This window comes from Populus alba, chromosome 17, assembly GCF_005239225.2.
Source record: "Populus alba chromosome 17, ASM523922v2, whole genome shotgun sequence".
Taxonomy (NCBI): Eukaryota; Viridiplantae; Streptophyta; class Magnoliopsida; order Malpighiales; family Salicaceae; genus Populus; species Populus alba.
The window spans coordinates 4,863,096-4,885,405 of NC_133300.1; the positions used below are offsets into that span (position 1 = coordinate 4,863,096).

At 36.0% G+C, this 22,310-nt stretch overlaps 2 protein-coding genes and 1 long non-coding RNA gene across 3 annotated transcripts; 2 read left to right on the forward strand and 1 right to left on the reverse strand.

The window, feature by feature from the left end:
• Positions 1-215: 215 nt before the first annotated feature.
• Positions 216-2,708, reverse strand: LOC118036831 (rust resistance kinase Lr10). The gene is made up of 3 exons (XM_035042663.2): positions 1,696-2,708; positions 1,551-1,577; positions 216-1,448 (listed from the first exon to the last, which is right to left on the reverse strand). The coding sequence occupies exons 1-3, from the start codon at positions 2,321-2,323 to the stop codon at positions 331-333; spliced, it is 1,773 nt and encodes a 590-aa protein (XP_034898554.1). The 5' UTR covers positions 2,324-2,708; the 3' UTR covers positions 216-330.
• A 166-nt stretch (positions 2,709-2,874) lies between these two features.
• Positions 2,875-6,008, forward strand: LOC118036827 (rust resistance kinase Lr10). Its single transcript, XM_035042660.2, has 4 exons — positions 2,875-3,857; positions 4,449-4,493; positions 4,623-4,652; positions 4,754-6,008. Exons 1-4 carry the CDS (start codon positions 3,029-3,031, stop codon positions 5,881-5,883), a joined length of 2,034 nt encoding a protein of 677 aa, XP_034898551.1. The 5' UTR covers positions 2,875-3,028; the 3' UTR covers positions 5,884-6,008.
• A 9,649-nt stretch (positions 6,009-15,657) lies between these two features.
• Positions 15,658-16,863, forward strand: LOC118036832 (uncharacterized). Its single transcript, XR_004685456.1, has 2 exons — positions 15,658-16,071; positions 16,587-16,863. It is a non-coding gene; the product is annotated as an uncharacterized lncRNA (long non-coding RNA).
• The last annotated feature ends 5,447 nt before the right edge of the window (positions 16,864-22,310 follow it).

A 22,310-nucleotide genomic window follows, 5' to 3' on the forward strand; every position in this document is an offset into this window, starting at 1 on the left:
AAATAAATAAAATAACACATCAGTTATATTGATTTCCTTTGCAATTGAAGGTTAGGCTGGACTGCCTAAATATGATGAATAAAGGGCTGGATTTGCAAAATTATTTACACATTTTAATTTGTTGATTTGATACTTCTCAATCTGTGAATCGACACTGCATTAGTAATTAAGAACTTAAAAGGTGAATTGACAGAAAAGAAGAAGAAGAAGAAGAAGAAGAAGAACCTAATATGTTATTACTGAAAAGAGTAAATTTCTGAACCCAACTCACAACAATTTCCTTCATTATTGCTCATTATTAAGTTATTACTGAAAAGATTAAATTTCAGATCACTCTATTTCTGAGATGGCTGCCAACTCTTGGTGAAGACGTCTCGCTGGCATGCGGCCTGCGCTGGTTCTCTTAGGGACAGAGGAGCTAAAAGGATCAGGAGGCTTTGTTAAGTTTTCTCCTTCCCCTTCAAGCATTTGGACAACAGTTTTCATGGAAGGACGCTCTGCTGGGTTCCACTGAATGCACCATAGCCCCACAATTGCTAGTTTCTTCGCAATTTTAGCATCTTCTTCTCCATCGATATGAAACCGCAGGTCTTCTTCCTTTTCTAAGAGATTATAAATCCATTCCGGGAAGTATATCTGGTCACCATTTTCTGCTGTATCATCGACGTTCTTCCTTCCTCCAACCATTTCCAGCACTAACATGCCAAAGCTGTAGACATCTGATTTATAGGAAACACTCCCGAAGTTCCTCGAGAACACTTCTGGGGCAATGTAGCCAACAGTCCCCCTTGCAGTCGTCATGGAAATAGCACTTTTATCCTTGGAACACAGCTTTGCCATCCCAAAATCGGCGATTTTGGGATTGAATTCGTTGTCAAGCAGGATATTCTGTGGTTTGATATCAAAATGGAGGATTCTTTGATCACACCCCTGGTGAAGATATTCAATCCCCTTGGCTATGCTTAGAGCAACACGATTCAACCTTTCCCAGCCAAGGAAATGGTTCCTTGAGTCTGCTGAGGTTATGAACTTCTGTAATGAACCATTTGGCAAGTACTCATAAACCAGAGCTCGTCTAAATCCATCAGCACAGAAACCGATCAAGCGAACAACATTGACATGGTGGATCCTTGCCATTGTTCCCACTTCATTGATGAATTCCTCCCCTTTACCTATGGAATTATTGAGGAGCTTCACAGCTACAGCAATTTCATTGGTTAGCTTTCCTTTGAACGCGGTTCCATAAGCTCCTTGGCCCAATTCATCACCGAATTGATTTGTGATCCTCTTGAGATCAGCGTAGGAGTACCTAGTGGGATTCAGTGATCTGTAATCATCCAAAAACATTTCAACCCTGGCTTGATATTCTCTTTGTGTTTTATCGTTGCTATAGGCGCGGTAGAGTGCAGTAATCACTATTGCAAAAAGGAAGAATCCGAAAATCACACCTGCATATCAACATTCTGAGTCAGGAAACTCTGTTTTTTGGGAAGTGATGTATTGAACCACCAAGTGTAAAATTGAGATGGAGATTTGAGAAGACTACTAACCAGTAATCAGTAGCTTTCGCCGCACATCTGTAAGGGATTGAATACTTATTAGCTTCTCCCTTTGATGCAATTGGTAAAATCATGAAAGCAACAAAGACGAAAAGAGTTTAATTTGAAAAAAAGGAAGAAAGATAGAAAGGCATACCTTTAGTGTGCTGAAGGTAGCATTCAGTTTCAGAAGATCCACAAGTTAGATTGGACCAAGACATAGTAAGAACATAGTTTTCTGCATGCAACATACTATGTGGAATTCCATAAATGTTGTACATCTTGGTACAAGATAACAAATCAGTGTCACTGATGGTGGTACTTGATTCAACGGCATAAACTTCATGGTTAAAAGCACTCAGACATGGGATTTTATGTGTGAGCCCAGACCTTTTCTCATTAGAAGAACAGTTGAACAAGGTCCCATCATACAGCCAATCGTTCTTAATTTGGAAGTGAGAAGCCCCAAAACTGAGGTTTAAACGTTGCCTTAGAAAGCAACCTTGAGGATCCCTTGCATAAATAAGTCGATGTCTATAGTCAATTCTTTCGACGTGGAGGCTCAATCCAGTTGGCAGCTTAAGCAGTGTGCTGTTGTCCTCCGAGCAGGATAGATCAAAACCACAGTGGTCTGGTTGTTTGTCCATGATGCGGAAAGGAAATCGGATGTTAGGGCCACGGTTTCCACATGATCCTGTGCAGTTCAAGCTTGCTCCATGGCCTGCAAGGAAGACGATGAAAAAGAAGAATAAACACGTAACCATTTCTGATGAATAATTCATCATCTCCACACTCCTCCTAAGATTTTATCTGCATGTGCTGATATAGTTTTGGCCTTTCAGAAAACTCATGGAGTCCTTAGATGGGCGAGTCCTTCACACTAGTACACGCATCCTTGCATCCCTCCCTTCGACACTAAAAAAAATTAAAAAAGAGTACTGTCTGGTTCAGGTAATTTTGGGCGGTTTTTATGATTAATTTGCTCATCCCTAATGATAGTAATAATCTCTCTATTTACATAGTATTCACAATGCATATGGTAACATGTTCGAAACCTAGAATTAGCAGAAAAATAGATTCTATCAAGTGAATTTTAATTACATGGTCGCACTCTTAACGCTTAATGCCAGAAGGGACTAGGGGTTGTGATGGATGCGAGATTCTCAACAAGAAATAACGAAGAAGCGTATAAATCTTCGTCATTGACTCCAGGGTGGCTGAGGGCAAAAGTCTTGCTATGTGAAACTTCGAGTGACAGACCAATGTTTCAATCATTGACTTAAGTGTCAGTACAATTTGTCTACACACTATTTGAGAAGGAAAGTAAAGGGCTCTCTGTCCTGTTGTGTTGCTTGAGATACAATGAATCAAGAAAGAAAAAGTCCATATTTTTGTCAGTACTAGGACGACCAGGTAGGGTTGTTCTCCTTCCCCTTTCATTCCATTATCAGTAGCTTCCACTACGAAATTCAATAGTTTGTGCAAAAATTATGTATACACTGTGTATCACTTCAGCCTTCCCCATGTTTAGAGGAATGAACGTCCTTTTTGCTTGCTACATAGCTTTTCTTTTACAGCTATTAGTCTTCCAAACTTGCCATTCTAGCACCATCACTGCTCATTGTGCTCCTTCTTCATGCGGCAATATCCAAAACATTAGCTACCCTTTCAGACTAAACACTGATCCACAAAGCTGCGGAAACTATAATTATACTCTGATTTGCGAGAACAATATTTCTACAGTATTATATTTGTATTCAGGTAAATACTACGTGCAGGCAATCGACTACGGCAACTTCACAATCCGAGTGGTAGATGCTAGTGTACAAGATAATTGCTCCATCCCTCGTTATTCTTTGGCACCTGATAACTTCAGTGACGGAGATCGATACTCATGGTATAACTACAAGGAGGTGCCGCCAGGAGTGAATGAAGGTTCCGTGTACTATCAGGGGGTCTGGTTAACTACACTATCACAGCCTATGATTTTCATGAGCTGTGAAAATACGGTGAATTCAACTCTCTATGTGGACACGGCTCCCTACAGCCTTAACAATGGATCAGTAAATTGTTCCAACTCTACTCTTGTGACTCGTTCGAATTATGTGACTCTTGGGGGCATGGATGCCTCGGATTTGATGGAACTGTGCACCATAGAGAAAATATTTTTGCTTCCAAAGAAGAACTACACAGACAAGTCCTTTGAAGAAATACGCAGTGACCTGGCATATGGGTTTGAGCTTTCATGGTACAACATCAACTGTGAAAATTGCACATTGGGTTGCTACATCGACAGCTCAGACCGTCGTCAATGCATTGGTATGTAACACTTTGATTCATAAGACCGTATATAACTTGTGATTTGAGGTGGTTTCATATATATATTTTCTCTGGCTTCCTTTTCAATTTTCATTTTTTTTTGGGTATTAGCACAATATACTGGACTGTCCCCTGATGTACAAATTCTGTGCATCCATTACCTGTGGATTCTACTATAGCGGACTGATCATAAGATTCATTCATGTTCATAATGTGGTTTAAGGTAGTTGGACAGATTCATTGGTCTTTTGCAATTTCAGGATTGACACAGTGAAACGTTTGGTTCATCTTAACTTGAACATGGATACACATTAATTAGTTCAAGTCACATTATTAAATTGTGTGCGCTCTTTTCTATTTTCTTTTGCATTTACTATTGCGTATACCATTAGAACTCGTTTCTTAACCTAAAGCTTCAACAGATAATTTTGACACAGTGAAACGTTTGGTTCATCTTAACTTGACCATGGATACACATTAATTAGTTCAAGTCACATTATTAATTAAATTGTGTGTGCTCTTATCTATTTTCTTTCGCATTTACTGTTGCGTATACCATTAGAACTCTTTTTAAACCTAAATTCTCGACAGATTTTGGTGATATCTTCTGGGACACACTACTCGGCAAAGTGATAGGTGCGAATTCTCTTTCTGCATCTCACCTTGTTTGTGTATTCTTAAGTGTTTCTTCAAACGACATATTTGTGAAATAAGGATTGTTGTTTCTTGAATAGTAATTGTAATTTTGTTCACCATTTTCTGCAGATGCCTTCCTCAATATATCCGTTTTATTTGGTAAGAGATTCCATCATTTCTTTAGTTTCGCAACAAATTTCTAGTGGAGACAACAAATAAGATCACAAAACTTGATTGTTTTCTGGAAATTTCCTACACAGCACTACATAATGGGCTAAAAGTTGTTTGTGGGACTCCATGTGTGATTATATTTTTGATCTACAAATGGCGAAGGAGACATTTATCAGTATACGATACAGTTGAACAATTCCTACAGGGTCAGAATAACCTTATGCCAGTAAGGTATTCCTACTCAGATATCAAGAAGATTACTAAAGGTTTCAAGGAGAAATTAGGTGAAGGAGGCTTTGGTACAGTTTACAAAGGAAAGCTTCGCAGTGGGCGTTTTGCAGCAGTAAAATTATTGGGAAAATCGAAAGCTAATGGACAGGATTTCATAAATGAAGTTGCTACTATAGGAAGGATTCACCATACTAATGTGGTGCAGCTAATCGGTTTTTGCGCTGAAGGATCAAAGCGAGCTCTTGTATATGATTTCATGCCTAATGGATCTCTTGATAGACACTTGTTTTCTCGAGAAGGATCAATTTCTTTAAGCTGGCAAAAACTGCATCAGATTTCCCTTGGAGTGGCTCGTGGTATCGACTATCTTCATTTAGGCTGTGACATGCAAATACTTCATTTTGATATCAAACCTCACAACATTCTTCTCGATGAAAATTTCACTCCAAAAGTCTCTGACTTCGGGCTCGCTAGGTTGTACCCCACTAATGGCAGCATAACATCTCTTACTGCAGCAAGGGGCACCATAGGATACATGGCTCCTGAATTGTTCTACAAAAACATTGGGCGTGTCTCCTATAAAGCTGATGTTTATAGCTTCGGAATGTTGCTATTGGAAATGGCAGGCAAAAGGAAGAATGTAAACGCATTGGCAGAAAATTCAAGTGAAATCTACTGGCCATATTGGGTTCATGACCAGGTATCTGATGGAAAGGCCATAGAAATCGGAGACGATGCCACGGAGGAAGAACGTAAGATCGTCAAGAAGATGATTATGGTTGGATTGTGGTGTATACAAATGAAACCCATGGAGCGGCCTACAATGAAGAATGTTGTGGAGATGCTTGAAGGAGATTTGGAAAACTTGCAATTGCCTCCTAAGCCTGTCTTCAATCTAGATGTGACGCCACCAAACATTGAAGGAGAGTCATCATCGTTGTCAGGTGATTCTACCGCATCAACCAGTTTGATTGAAAATGCATACTAAGTTATATGATGTGGAATGCTCTGCTTACATGCAGGGAAAATGATAGAATAATGGTGCTTTCGGACTTGGTTGTGATGATTTAGTCTGCAACACATTATGATAATTTGCAATACTTCCTTTTATCTTATTTGTGTTTAGCTAATTTAGAGTTCAAGATGCGGCTTGTTTCTTCGGTGTGGTCTATATAATCATCATACAAAGATGTTCTGTATTGTGTTTAACTATCAGATTTCCACTCTGTTTGGCAATCATAGCAGTTGGCGAGGATGGAACATCCTCCATGATAACTGTTCCATGTTCTACATATTAATTATCCTATATTTTTCTCCAACAGAATAATATTTTGGCTACAAATTAACAAGAGACTATCACAGGGATTATATAAACAAGTTGATGCATGAAAAGACGAGTCTCTATTTATAGGTAGCCACTACAAGTAGCTTCGGAGACCACAAATACAAGTCAAGTCTCTCTAGTAATCCTTCCACTATAAGTAGCTTCGGAGATAGAAAATAGCGATTTATTTGCTATCATAGGGATGATTCTGAACAGAGGGGCTTAATTTCATTTTCTTCCACCAACAATGCCTTCGTGTCAATGTTCAGCCCCATGACAATCGATCTAGCGTCACCATTTGCACATTACCATATCTTGCATAAGCCACGAGGAACCAATCACAACAAAACAGGATTGAAAACCATGACTGTGAAATGCATCTTCTTGTGGGTAAGAGGCAAGGTCTTCAAAAATGCTCAACTGTGTTCAACAACCTTTCAGGATCTGCTTCAATTTTCTTAAGAGAATGGGATCCTCGTTAGCTGCGGGCAATCACCCACTGTAATTTCCTCAAGAGAATTGCATAGAAGACTGTCAGATTTTTTGGAGAAGCAGACTAACTTAGCTTTATTAATTGACTCACGGTCCATATATAGAGATACAGGGGAAGGAGTTAAGAGATGTGTTTTAACTAATCTACTTTTACACAATAGCCTCTCCTAGATTGAAGCCTGAAAACTAGGGAGTCGATATATACGACTGCAACTAGAAGTTTGATACAACTAGTGTTTTATTTCCTTGTAACTTCTAATGGCTCACGCTAACACTCCCCCTCAAGTTGGTGCATAAATATCTTTATTGCCTAACTTGTCAAGTGAGTCATGAAAAATTCTACTGGAAACTGCCTTTGTCAATATATCTGCTAGTTGATCTTTTGATTTGACAAAAACAAACCGGATGATCTTTTCTTCAAGGTTTTGCTTAATAAAATGTTTGTCTATCTCCACGTGTTTTGTTCGATCATGCTGAATAGGATTTTGTGAGATATCGATTGCAGCTTTATTGTCACAAAACAAGTTCATCTCCGTGTTAGGACCGTAGCCTATTTCCATTAGTAACCTTCTAAGCCATAGTAATTCACAAAGCCCTTTTGCCATCCCCCTAAATTCAGCTTCAACACTTGATCGAACCACCACCTTTTTCTTTTTACTTCTCCATGTAACTAGATTTCCTCCCACAAATGTAAAGTACCCTGACGTGGATTTTCTATCTAGAATACTCCCTGCCCAATCCGCGTTTGTGTATCCTTCAACATCCAAGTGGTTGTTTTTAGAGAACATTAGACCCTTTCCTGGTGAGGATTTCAAGTAATGAAGTATTCGAATCACCGTGTTCATATGTTCTTCGCTTGGATTATGCATAAACTGGCTCACAACGCTTACAGCATAAGCAATAACAGGACGAGTATGCGACAAGTAAATAAGTTTTCCCGCCAGCCTTTGGTATCGTCCTTTATCCGTTGGTACTTGGTCTGTGTGTTCAGTGAGTCTGTGATTTTGAATGATGGGAGTATCTGTTGGTTTGCACTCTAATAACCCCACCTCAGATAGTAGATCTAGCACATATTTTCTTTGGGACAAGAATATACCCTTCTGTGACCTTGCCACCTCTATTCCCAAGAAATATTTAAGTCCACCCAGGTTCTTCATCTCAAATTCGGCTGACAATTGCTCTTGTAATTTTGACATTTCTTCATAGTCATCCCCGGTGATAATCATATCATCTACATAGTTGATTAAGGCTGTCACCCTCTTTTGTCGATGCTTCAGGAAGAGGGTGTGGCCTGCATTGCTTTGAACAAACCCATACCTTCTTATGGCTGAGCTAAATCTCCCAAACCATGCTCGAGGAGATTGTTTTAAACCATATAGAGCTCGCTCCAACTTGCATACAACTCCAGTTCCTGAAGATGATGTAAAGCCTGATGGGATATCCATATAAACTTCTTCTTCAAGGTCACCATGAAGGAAGGCATTCTTTACATCAAATTGGAGTAGCGGCCAGTCTAGATTTGCTGCAAGGGATAGTAAAACTCTAACAGTATTTAATTTAGCAACTGGTGAGAAAGTCTCAACATAATCTATATCGTATGTCTGTGTGAATCCTTTCGCTACTAGGCTTGCTTTGTACCGGTCAATTGATCCATCTGCCTTGTATTTAATTGAGAACACCCATTTGCACCCTACTGTTTTTTTTTCCTTTAGGTTGCGGTATCAGTTTCCATGTATTATTTTTTTGTAGGGCTTCCATCTCTTCTTGTATGGCTTGTGCCCATTTAGAGTCGGCCAAGGCATCTGCTATATTATCTGGAGTATGACAAGAGGATAATACCTCTGTGAAACCCTGAATTGGACCAGGTAGGTGCTGGGTGCTGACATAATTGGTGATGGGGAATTTGGATCGCCTTTCTTCGGTATCAGGGGAGTACCTATTTGGTGGCTTTCCTCTGTTGTGTTTGAAAGGTAACACATACTCTACGGGAGTATTCAAGTCAGTAGTATATGGGGGAACAGTGGAAGAGCTTACCTCAAGGTTGTTCTCAGTAGGAGATTCAGGTACTGCAGAGAGAGGGGTTGGTTGACTTTCTTGATTCACAAGCTCTTCATTAAGTTGGTGTTCATGTATTCCTTCAACATCATTTTCAGCCCCCTCAAGTTCTCTTTCGCCAGCTTGTGCTGGACTGTCACCACTGGATGTAGCTGCAGGATTTGTTGAATTATCAGTGGTGCTAACAGTGGCTGGAGTTGTTAAGTACCAACTCAGTTCATTCAATTCTTCCCTTCTACACTCCCCCTGAAGAGCTGAATTGGGGACTGTAGGAGAATAGAAATGTTCAGACTCATTAAAGGTAGCATCCATGGTGATATAGAGTCTCTTGTTAATGGGATCAAAGCATTTGTAGCCCTTCTTAGTTGGTCCATAACCCAGAAACAGACATTTAACAACACGTGGATCAAGTTTGGAGTGTTGGTTTTTATGGATATGAACAAAAACCACACAGCCGAACACACGTGGTGGGAGCATCAACACGGTGGGTAGTGCAACATGAGAGGAAAGCACTTGCAGGGGAGTTTTGAAGTGCAAGACTTTAGAGGGCAATCTGTTGAGTAAGTAAACTGCAACACTTACTGCATCATCCCAGTGGTGAGTTGGGACATTTGTGCCGAGAAGAAGGGCACGAGCTATTTCCAAGCTGTGGCGATTCTTTCGTTCAGCAACATCATTCTGTTGAGGAGTCTGCACACATGAGGTTTCATGGAGGAGACCTTGTTGCTGGAAGAACGCTTTGAATCATTGGTTGACAAACTCCCCTCCATTATCTGACCGAAGCACTTGTATTTTGGCTGAAAATTGATTCTGAATCATGGTGTGAAATGCTTGGAATATTGGGAACACCTCCTCCTTTGTCTTCATCAGGTAAAGCCAAGTCATTCAAGTTGAGTCATCGACAAATATAACAAACCAACAATAACCAGTTACAGTCGTTCGTGGGGAAGGTCCCCAGACATCAGAATGTATAAGAGCAAACAGAATACTGCTTTTATTCAAACTTGCATAGTAAGAACTTATGTGGCTCTTAGCCAGAATACAAGTCTTACAGTTAAAATCAACATCCTTTGATTGTAAAAATAAGTTCGGAAATAGGTGTCTTAGATATCCGAATGATGGGTGCCCAAGACAACGATGCCATAACCATATTTCTCGTTCCTTGCTACTGAGTTGATGGTGTACATGATTTGCTTTCCCATGATTAAAATCATCTAAATAGTATAACCCTCCTCTCTTAGTACCACGCCCAATAATCTCCTTACTGAGAACATCATGAAGAAAACAAACATTAGAGTATATCAATACCACACAATTGAGTTCTTCTGTTACTTGGCTCACAGACATTAATTTGTTTGATAATGAAGGAACGAGAAGAGTGTGGGACAAAGTGAGTGAGGGTGATAGTGACACGGTTTCAGCTCCCATGACTGGATACGCGACTCCATTTGCATTTGCAATACAAGTCCTCTGTGGTTGAGTTGTGTGTGAGAAGTCCGCAGGATCAAATGTCATATGGTCCGTAGCCCCAGGGTCGATAATCCACTCACTTTCATCTTGATGGTTAGAACTATAGAAACTTTGTCCACAGTTACCTGTTGCTTTAGAAGTGGAGGAGTCTGCCATAGGGATGAGTGAGAGTTGAGGTTCTGCCGTGACTGTTGCGGCTCTACCAGTGCTTTCATCAGGTAATGTGTTACCTTTTTTCCTCCTAGCTTGTAGTTCATGCCACCATTCCGAGTATCCATGCAACTTGAAGCATGTCTCACGAGTGTGTTTGGTGCTCCCACAATGTGTACATTTCCCTCCATCAAAAGGACCCTTCGGTTTAGAGGATAGGTTATGCTTTCCAATTACCAGCATTGGTGGTTGGCCAAACCTTGAGCCTTTGATGGCCATAACAGCACCACTGGTTGCGGTCTCTGCCCCTGCTGTCATCACTGCCTGTCGAGTATCCTCTCTTCTGACTTGAGCATAGGCCTACTCAATTATAGGAAACGGTTTCAGTTGGAGAATGTCACTACGAATGTTGTCAAGTCGATCATCCAATCCGTCCAAGAAAATATAAACTCTTTCCTCCTGTATCAGAGAGTTATATTTTTGAATGTCTGTTGCACATTCCATGGGATTGGGGCGTCAAAAGCCTATCTCCCTCCATATCCCTTGTAAATCATTGTAATATTTTTCAATTGATCCTCCTTTCTGCCGCATTCGAGTTACCCTGCGTCGAAGTTCATAAACCTGTGATGTGTCAGTTCCATCAAAATATGTAGGTGCAATGGCGTCCCACACCTGTTTTGCTGTTGGGAAGCGAATGAAGTTTGCAACCAGTGATTGGTCCATTGAATTAATCAACCATCCTTTCACCAGAGTTTTCAGTACGCCATTTACGGAATGTTGCGTCTGCTTCTGAGGGTTGAGGGAAGTCTCCGTTAATATACCCTAGTTTGTCTTTGGCTGAGATGTTCATCTCTACCACCTGGGACCATAAAGCATAGTTGGATCCATCCAACTTAATGTTGGTTGGTGCTGCAGAAGAGTCATTGATAATTGGTTGTGAGGTAGCCTGGGCTTTTGTCAAAGCCTCCGTCATCTTGGTCGTGAAGTTGTCAAGCATGGAGTCTGTTATGGGATTTTGTGGCTGAATCAATTCAGTGGAATATTCAGCCATAAGGTCGAAGTCGTTTGGTTAATTTTCTATTTAGGTTATAGAAATCCCTAGACTATGCTCTGATACCATGTCAGATTTTCTGGAGAAACAAACTAACTTAGCTTTATTAATTGACTCACGGTCTATATATAGAGATACAGGGGAAGGAGTTAAGAGATGTGTTTTAACTAATCTACTTTTACACAATAGCCTCTCCTAGATTGAAGCCTGAAAACTAGGGAGTCGATATATACGACTGCAACTAGAAGTTTGATACAACTAGTGTTTTATTTCCTTGTAACTTCTAATGGCTCACGCTAACAAAGACTTCCAGATTAAAGGCTATTCAAATTATGACATTTGCTCTACGAGATATTCACACTTTCTCAGGATGAAAATCATCCCACAAATCATCAAGAATGATAACTGCAATTCGAGAATGCTGTCCTTAGCTCCCCAGCTCTACTCATCACATCTTTTCCTTTCCGAAGACATAAACCAAAAGCTTCGGCAATGAGATCCTGCAATGCGTGAATGCTAAATTCTTGTGACATAGCAATCCAACAAACATGAAAGAAAATGTCTGGTTTATCTTGAAGCTGATTATGGATATGTGCAGCCAAAGTTGTCTTTCCCACTCCTCCCATCCCGTAAATGCCAATGCATGAGACCTCACCACTCAACAAACAATACCAGACATCCTTCATCTTTCTTTCAATAGCTTCGTTGTCGGGAATACATATCTTTTAGTCCTACGTCGCTTATGTACACGCCTTTTAGAATAGCTTACCGTGTAAATTCTCAAGTCATGTTCTCTATATAAATTCTTAACAAAAAATCCTTCATTGATGAGGATGAGATGTTATTCAAGATCATTTCAAATGCCTGACATGTTTTCTCTGTTCTATGTCTAGGCTCGGGTTCATCTGGCATAAGTACAACATGAGCTCTAGGTTCCTCAACAATTCCAGTCTCCCCCCTGATCCAGATATCCATCCATCTTAGGCTCTCATAAAAAAGAGGAGGTTCTTCTTGTTCCATTTCTAAACACCGCACAGGACTTGAAGCTGCCTTAATTGCCTCGTTATTGCTTGAACTTGGCACGCTCTTATCTACAGGCCTTTTAGAAGAGCTTCCTCTCTCAGCAACAGACTGCATCAATTCCCAAGTCATGTTCTCTATACCACTGCTCGACTCAACATCCTTCATCAAGGAAGATGAGATGTTATTCATATCCATTTCAAATGCTTGACCTGCTGGCTCTGTTCCCAATCCAGTCTCAGGTGCATCCAGTCTCAGGAACACTCTCTCCCCCAATCATCCTTCATCAAGGACTGATCATAAGATTCATTCATGTTCATAATGTGGTTTAAGGTAGTTGGACAGATTCATTGGTCTTTTGCAATTTCAGGATTGACACAGTGAAACGTTTGGTTCATCTTAACTTGAACATGGATACACATTAATTAGTTCAAGTCACATTATTAAATTGTGTGCGCTCTTTTCTATTTTCTTTCGCATTTACTATTGTGTATTCCATTAGAACTGGTTTCTTAACCTAAAGCTTCAACAGGTTTTGATGGAAGCTATTGGCAAATGATACTCTACTATGTGACAGGTGCGAATTCTTTTTCTACATCTCACCATGTTTGTGTATTCTTACGTGTTTCTTTAAACTGTTAGAAATATTTGAAGAAGAAGAGTAAAAATAGGAATATGAGAAATATGGTCTCATAGTAAACTCTGCTAAGTCCTACTAGACTTGGACTTAGACTTACAATATTTTTAATATATATTTATATTAGTTTAGAATAATTCAAGAGACTTAAAAGATAAATACATAATTAAGTAGTTACATGTATATATTTAGGAGACATCTAGGAGAACTAAAAGATACTTTAAATGTGGACTTGAAAATTAATTCTAACATAAACGACATATTTGTGAAATAAGGATTGTTGTTTCTTGAATAGTAATTGTAATTTTGTTCACCATTTCCTGCAGATCCCTACCTCTATATAATTATATCCGTTTACTTTGGTAAGAAATTCCGTCATTTCTTTAGTTTCGCAACAAATTTCTAGTGGAGACAACAAATAAGATCACAAACTAGATTGTTTTCTGGAAATTTCCTACACAGCACTGCTTCATGCATGGGCTAAAAGTTGTTTGTGGGACTCCATGTGTGATTATATTTTTGATCTACAAATGGCGAAGGAGACATTTATCAGTATACGATACAGTTGAACAATTCCTACAGAGTCAGAATAACCTGATGCCAGTAAGGTATTCCTACTCAGATATCAGGAAGATTACTAGAGGTTTCAAGGACAAATTGGGTGAAGAAGGCTTTGAGCTTCGCAGTGGGCGTTTTGCAGCAGTAAAGTTGTTGGGAAAATCAAAAGCTGATGGACAGGATTTCATAAATGAAGTTGCATCAGTGGCTTCTACACCTGAAAATTTAGGTGTGTATATATATAAAGCATTGCTTTTTTGCTAAAAACAACCAAGTTAGTGACAGTTTATTGTTGGGAAACTAGAAACAACCGGACACCAATTTACTAGGATTACAATTCACAAGTCCCATTTCTTTTCCTTTTTGTGCTGTAAAAACAGAATACCAAATATAATGCAAATAATCACACAAATCAACATCAAGATTTTTACGTGGAAAACCCGATGCGGGAAAAACCACGGGACCGTAGTCCACCTAAAAATTTCCACTATTAACAAATAATGGGTTCACAACTATTTTTTCTCAGATTCAACTAAGGGATACAACATATATATCATTAAGAATAACTTATTCTCAGATTACAACAAGATTAAAGGAGAATTATTTGAGAAACACTCACAATACTGACAGCCCTGTTTTCTGTCAAAACGGACAACGTTCAAGCCACCAATCTTCGATCCAACCGTCCAGAATAAAGAGTAACGTGTCTAAAATATGCGGTCAAAATTTCAGCCCGATCCAACGGTGAACGAGCTGGGAGTCGAAGGAAGAGCACCGGCTGCTCTGCTGCCTCTTCTTCCTTTCTTTCTCTCGGTTTTCTTCTCCTCTCTTCTGTTTTTCACTACTGCCATCTACAGTAAATATTTGTGTTTTTAACTTAAAAAGACAGCCAAGTCTCTTACCAATTAATGTGGTGGTCCCACCATCACATGGTGCGGGACCACACACAACATTTATGCATATCTTGACATGTCTTGCAGAGGAAACAGAAGCACCCTACTTTGCATTCAGCTGGTTAAACGGCAACAACACATTCCAAGCAGAAGATGCTTCAACTATGAAGATCAAGATACCATGAGAGGCTGAGCACTGGAGTAAAGGAAATGCTTGTAGTCCTAACATAACAGTGAATGGCAAGATGGGGAAGAAGTCTTGTTTTGTGTCTGTTTGGTGTTTTGCTTGATGTTACAAATAGTTGGAGAATTCTTTTTACTGCTGCAATTTTTTGTTCATTTTTTGTGTTCATTGATGTTTTGGATTGGTAAAGGTGAAATTATCTTCAATGAATCTATGCTAAGAAATTGGTGAAATTGATCCTAGTGATTGCTTTGATAAATTAGAATGAGAATCCCAAGCGGTTAGGCTAGTGGTTGAAGGTTCTCTTGATTTGTGCGTATTATAAAATGTTCGTTTTTGTTTGGGGATGTCACGCAAATTATATTTTTTAAATTTTAAAAAAATTTAATATTTTTTTTGTTTAAAATAAATTTTTTTAATATATATTTTTAAATCGTTTTAATATAAAAAATAATTGATAAACTATTTTCAAATAGTTCCGAATTGGAGTCTAGACAACAACCAAGCAGGGAGCAGCACCTTCAATCTATGACATTTGTGTACCACGATACCAACAGTACCTAGCCCTGAAGGTATTTCAAAAAGGCTTTCTAAGATATAGAAGCAGGGAGCAGCACCTTCAATCTATGACATTTGTTTTACGAGATATTCCCTTCTCTGGATGAAAATCATCCCACAAATCATCAAGAATGCTCCCCAGCTCTACTCATCACATTGTTTCCTTTCGGAAGACATAAACCAAAAAGCTTAGGCAATGAGATCCTGCAATGCGTGAATGCTAAATTCCATATATAGTAATCCAACAAAAATGAAAAAAATGTCTGGTTTCTCTTAATGCTGTGCATTTGTTCTCATTTCTCAGGTTTTGGTTTGGTTGGTCCACCTGATGATAACTTCACCAGTGTCTTTTGCAGAATTAGTGGTAAGTTTACTGCCTTATTTTAAAGAGGGGCTGCTATAACATTCATGGTGTGTTGCAGGTTTCCTTTTTCAGCTTTTACTATCTCTGATTGCTCAGGTTTTTGTTTTGTTTTCCAACTTTTGTTTCTCTCTAGCCTTGCTTGACCTGTGCCTTTGTTGTTTGTGCTTTGCTCTGTTAGTGGCTTTAGTTTTTAGTAGTTTAGTTAAGGAGCGCCTGCTGTGGCCTTTGTCAGGCCCTTTCAAGTTTGCTATTTTTCTTTGTCCTTGATTGCAGTTTGTGTTTTTGTTGGTTTTACTTGCATTTATGCTTGGTTTATGGATTTTGATAGTTGCTCTCATAATTTCTCCCTACTTCTGTGCCCTGCTTTATCGATTTATAAGAGATGGGTCGAAAAGAGATGCGAGGCAAAATCTTTTGCAGGTAGGACTCTTTATCCTGCTGTGCCCTTGGTTGAAAACAGTCAGTGTTTGCATTTTTCTTTTGTGTTTATAGTCATTTACTCAGGGACGAGGGCTGTGATGGCACCTTTGAATGTCAACTGTGGAACTGTCCTGGTTGGTTTTCATTTCATGAACCATGCACAAGGATGTTTGGTTGCTTGCTTAGCCTATGCTTCCTTTTTTTCCACACCTGTGTTCTTTCTTCGAGTTTCCTGTTGTTTTTTGGCTGACCCGAGTGCTTTTATCCTTCGCTCCTGCTTTTTGCTGTGCTGGTGAGCCTCCCCAATCCTCTCCTTTCTACACTATTCCTTTGTACACTTTTCAGGATTGATTCGCTTAATGGAAGAACTTCCTTTGTACTTATTATGGCCATTTTGATTACCTTCAAGCTACTCTTTCTGCTGCCATCAATCCAACCTGTTACTGTTTCTTGGTAACTATATCTTCATTCTAAGATTGATTTCGCTTTGTCTTCTCTTCTGTTTTTTTTATCAGATTTATCTCTGCAAAGACAATGAACTTCGGGTGAGCCATGCAAGCCCCACAGGCTACAGCCAAGTAAACAACGAGAATGCATGCTCCCGCCAGCCTGCAAAATCTAGCACAAAGTAATTGTTTGGGTCATAGTCTAAGGCCTTAGCCCACAGCCAATCTCGAAATGGAATGATTGTTTTATTTATTTTTTGTTTTTTGCATTTAGGACTCTCATTTCTTCGTATGTTTACTTTGTTTAATTTTTTAATCAAAGCTAAAGCTCGGTTGACTTGGTCAAGATGATCGGTCTAAAAGCCCTCATCAACATAAATTATCATTTTAAATTTGTTTTTTTTTAATATTTAATTTTTTATAAGATTTTTTATATATATAGCCTTGCATTGTTTTTTTTTAATTATTATTCAATAAATTTTATGTGTGTTAGTTTCTATTATAAATATTATATTTTTTTCTATTACAAATTTATTTTGATAAAGAGGTTTATTAAACATAATTAGATAAATTATCCATGTTGCGATATTAGATATCATGATTTTTATTTTTTTGTTTCATTTGTTGTCGATATTTTTATTTTCTAATGATATTATTAAATTAACTGAGTCAATTGAACTCATTACAGCTAATTACTTGTATATTATATATTTTTAATTTTTTTAAAATATTATTTTTTTTTCAATATTTTTATGCTAAAAAAAAACCTTAGCATATCATAGCCACCTATATAGTACTACGTATCATCTTATCCATCCCATGTCACATACTCATTAAAAGCTTGACACATGTAAGATACTCTCTGATGCAACCTGCAGTACATCGACAAAGATATTTTATTGGGTAAGGCATTGGCCTTCGCTTGCTAGGCCTAACAACACCTGGCCTGATTTTTTTTTTATTATTTTTTTTTAATTTTAAGTATTTCTTTTTAAATAAATCATTATTTGTGTTTACTTTATCAATTAACTTTTGAGTTATGTTTTAATTATATTGTGATTATTTTTAAATAACATTTAATGTGTTTAATTTTTAAAGAGATAGATATGATTCATGTTATTATTTAAATTAACCGAGTCAATTGAACTCATTAGAGCCAATTACTTATATATTATATATTTTTTAAGTATTTATTTTATTCAATATTTTTATGCTAAAACAAATAAACCTTGGCGTTATAGCGAATCACAACTAGTATTACTTGTAAACATATCATCTTATCCATCCCATGTCACATACTCATTAAAAACTTGACACGTGTATGATACACTGTGGTGCAACATGTGGTACAATGACAAAAATATTTTATACCGATTGAGAGGTTAAGAAGGCGGTCAATATTTTATATTTCAGTCTTTTGCGGCATTAATAATAATGATAGAAACATTGGTCCACACTCTTAGTTTCTTTCATCGCAAAGACTTTTCCCTCGGGTCGATGATGAAGAATATTTGTAGGGTTCTTGGTTATCTCTTCTTGTCGAGAAGCTTGTGCCTTGTAGCAATCTATCACGGTGTGCTTGTCAAGAAAGATGTACATATTAAAGGGTAGAAGTGGTAAATAAAAGAGATGACAGAAGGAGGATGAAAGCACATGATCTCTCTAGGAATTCTATGTACAATTAATGCTCGATAATCAACTTCTTTTCACGGTTAAAAGATTAAAGAATTAATTTTTATTATTAATAATTTTTTACTCTTTAAATAGAGAATGGCTTTAGGTTAAATTTTTATTTATTTATAATTTATTTAAATTATATTAAAGAAAACAAATTTCCAGCGCAAAGCATAACAACACACCTTTTCATTTATTTTTTCTTATTTTGTTTCTTTGATTTAGTTTTTAATTATATCTTTTCTTTTTTTAAAATCTGTTAGTTTAACTATTTTTAAATAGTAATTAATCTTTTGGATGGGTTTTTAAATTTCATAATATCTCAAAGGGATTATTGTAATTTATTTTAATTTTTTTATTAATTTTTTTTTATAGCTAGATAAGTTATATTTGCATTATATGTTTTTAATGATGAAAATAAAATGTACTTAATAACCATAATAAACCTTCAAGATACATAAAAAAAAACTCATCTATAAAAAATGACTGCCAAGTCTATGTGTACTGTCAAGTCCAAGTCTATTGATGCCAGACCAATATATTTATAATAAATAAATAAATAAATAAAATAACACATCAGTTATATTGATTTCCTTTGCAATTGAAGGTTAGGCTGGACTGCCTAAATATGATGAATAAAGGGCTGGATTTTGCAAAATTATTTACACATTTTAATTTGTTGATTTGATACTTCTCAATCTGTGAATTCACACTGCATTAGTAATTAAGAACTTAGAAGGTGAATTGACAGAAAAGAAGAAGAAGAAGAAGAAGAAGAAGAAGAAGAAGAAGAAGAAGAAGAAGAAGAAGAAGAAGAAGAAGAAGCTAGTACTAAACCAATAACCTTACACATAATCCATGAACCTAACTCACAACAATTCCCTTCATTATTGCTCACTAATATGTTATTACTGAAAAGAGTAAATTTCAGATCACTCTATTTCTGAGATGGCTGCCAACTCTTGGTGAAGACGTCTCGCTGGCATGCGGCCTGCGCTGGTTCTCTTAGGGACAGAGGAGCTAAAAGGATCAGGAGGCTTTTTTAAGTTTTCTCCTTCCCCTTCAAGCATTTGGACAACAGTTTTGCTCTTAGTTTTATTGTCTTCATTTGTATTCATTTGAGTTTTCAGACTAGTAGGTAAACATAAATGCATCTAGCAGCAATTTCTTTAAGTTTTTTTTTATTGAATCTATGAAGAGAATTTCAAGAAGTTAATTACAAAATTTATATAAACTCTCTTATATTAAGACAATTAAATTATATTATGAAATTAATTTTGTTATTAATACTGCAATGAACTCAAAATTTATGATCTAAATGGTTAATTTGCTCATGGTCTTGGGGAGTTTTTGTATCTTTTTTGATCTGAAAGATATTCATCTTGAAATTTTATTAGAAAAAATATCACAAATAAAAAAATAAATTTAAAAAATTTTTAAAATATTTTTGAACCACATAAATATACAGACAGTTAGTATTGCATTGACATGGTCTTGATGATGACTTACCAAAATAATTTTCAATTGTCGATGCTCCATGGAGTGTTCAAGGCACAAACCACTCTCTCCCAGTGAAGCAATGATTTTTAGTCCAAGTTATCATGTGCGTGCTTGAAAGATTTTTTTGTCCCGTAATTGCAGCAAAATTTGAATTTTGCACCTAAAACGATTAATAGCAAAAAGAACCTGTAATTTTTCTTGCAAAGATCTGTAAGGTAATTATAATTAGGATGAAAACAAATTTGAAAAGGAATTTAAATGAGATTTAATTTATTAAGAATGTTTTATTTCTATAAAAGTTTAAATCTATCCGCATGCATGCTAAGCATATATTAAAACTAGCAAATGATATAAAATCAAAGTTCTAACATAAATGCTAATGACAAAATTAACTATACTTAAATCAAAACAAAAAATTATACTTACTTGTTGAAGAACTTTAAAATAATAAGTTTTTTGTTGTTGTCAAGAATAAATTTAATGTCCTTAAAGTTTTATTGATCCTCGCTTGTGTAATTAAGATGTTTGTAATATGTTTTTCAAGATTCTAATGGCACTTCTAAACATTTGAATAAAAAAAATATAAAACTCAAATATCTCACAATAAAATGAAACATATGCTCTAGATTTGAAAGGAAAACTAAAGCTTAAAATTAAAAGAAAACACTAAAATATTTGGGGGTGTTTTTATCCTTTCACACGGATCTTTTTATTGTATTTTCTTGATTTTGGATTTTTTGAGTTTTTTTTTCTATGATTTTAACCCTCATGCTTTTTTCATGTATAATGATTTCAATCTTATAACCTGGATCACGGTTTAAAAAGTTAACAGTAATTGATTATTTTATCTTATTTTTTTGTATTTTTCTTTCTATGCAATTATCTTATTCTCATTTATTTTTTTTACTTTGTTAACAAATAAGATCATTGAGATGTTTTTGAGAATTTTATGAATATATAGTTCTATAATATTGGCAATTGTTCATAATTTGCATTGAATTGTTGGTTTTTTTTTTTTCGTTTCATTTTTGTTGATATTTTATTTTCTAATGATATTATTAAATTAACGGAGTCAATTGAACTCATTAGAGATAATTACTTGTATATTATATATTTTTTTAAAAATATTTATTTTTTTTTCAATATTTTTATGCTAAAAAAAAAACCTTAGCATATCATAGCCACCTATCTAGTACTATATACAAACATATCATCTTATCCCATCCCATGTCACATACTCATTAAAAAGCTTGACACCCTCTGATGCAACCTGTGGTACATCGTCACATATATTTTATTGGGTAAGACGTTGACCTTTGCTTGCTAGGTCTAACAATACCTGGCTTGATTTCTTTTTTATTATTTTTTTAATTTTTAGTTTTTCTTTTTAAATAAATCATTATTTGTATTTATTTTATCAATTAAATTTTGGGTTTATGTTTTAATTATATTGTAATTATTTTTAAATAATATTTGATGTATTTAATTTTTAAAGAGATAGATATGATTCATGTTATTATTTAAATTAACCGTTTCAATTGAACTCATTAGAGCCAATTATCTATATATTATATATTTTTTTAAGTATTTATTTTTTTTCAATATTTTTATGCTAAAACAAATAAACCTTAGCGTTAAAGCGAATCGCAGCTAGTATTACCTGTAAACATATCATTTGATCCCATCCCATGTCACATACTCATTTTATAGCTTGACACGTGTATGATACACTATGGTGCAACCTGTGCTACAACGAAAAAGATATTTTTATACCGATTGAGAGGTTAAGGAGCCGGTCAATATTTTATATTTCAGTCTTTTGTGGCATTAATAATAATGATAGAAACATTGGTCCACACTCTTAGTTTCTTTTATGGCAAAGACTTTTCCCTTAGGTCGATGATGAAGAGTATTTGTAGGGTTCTTGGTTATTCCTTCTTGTCGAGAAAGCTTGTGCCTTGTAGCAATCTATCACGGTGTGCTTGTCAAGAAAGATGTCCATTTTAAAGGGTAGAAGTGGTAAATAAAAGAGATGACAGAAGGAGGATGAAAGCACATGATCTCTCTAGGAATTCTATGTACAATTAATGCTCGATAATCAACTTCTTTTCGCGGTTAAAAGATTAAAGAATTAATTTTTATTATTAATAATTTTTTACTCTTTAAATAGAGAATGGCTTTAGATTAAATTTTATTTATTTATACTTTATTTAAATTATATTAAAGAAAACAAATTTCCAACGCAAAGCATAACAACACACCTTTTCATTTATTTTTTCTTATTTTGTTTCTTTAATTTAGTTTTTTAATTATATATTCTTCTTTTTTTAAATCTGTTAGTTTAACTATTTTTAAATAGTAATTAATCTCTTGGATTGGTTTTTTAAATTTCATAATATCTCAAAGGGATTATTGTAATTTATTTTAATTTTTTTATTAATTTTTTTTATAGCTAGATAAGTTATATTTGCATTATATGTTTTTAATGATGAAAATAAAATGTACTTAATAACCATAATAAACCTTCAAGATACATAAAAAAAAAAAAAAAAAAACTCATCTGTAAAAAATGAATGCCAAGTCTATTGATGCCAGACCCATATATTTATAATAAATAAA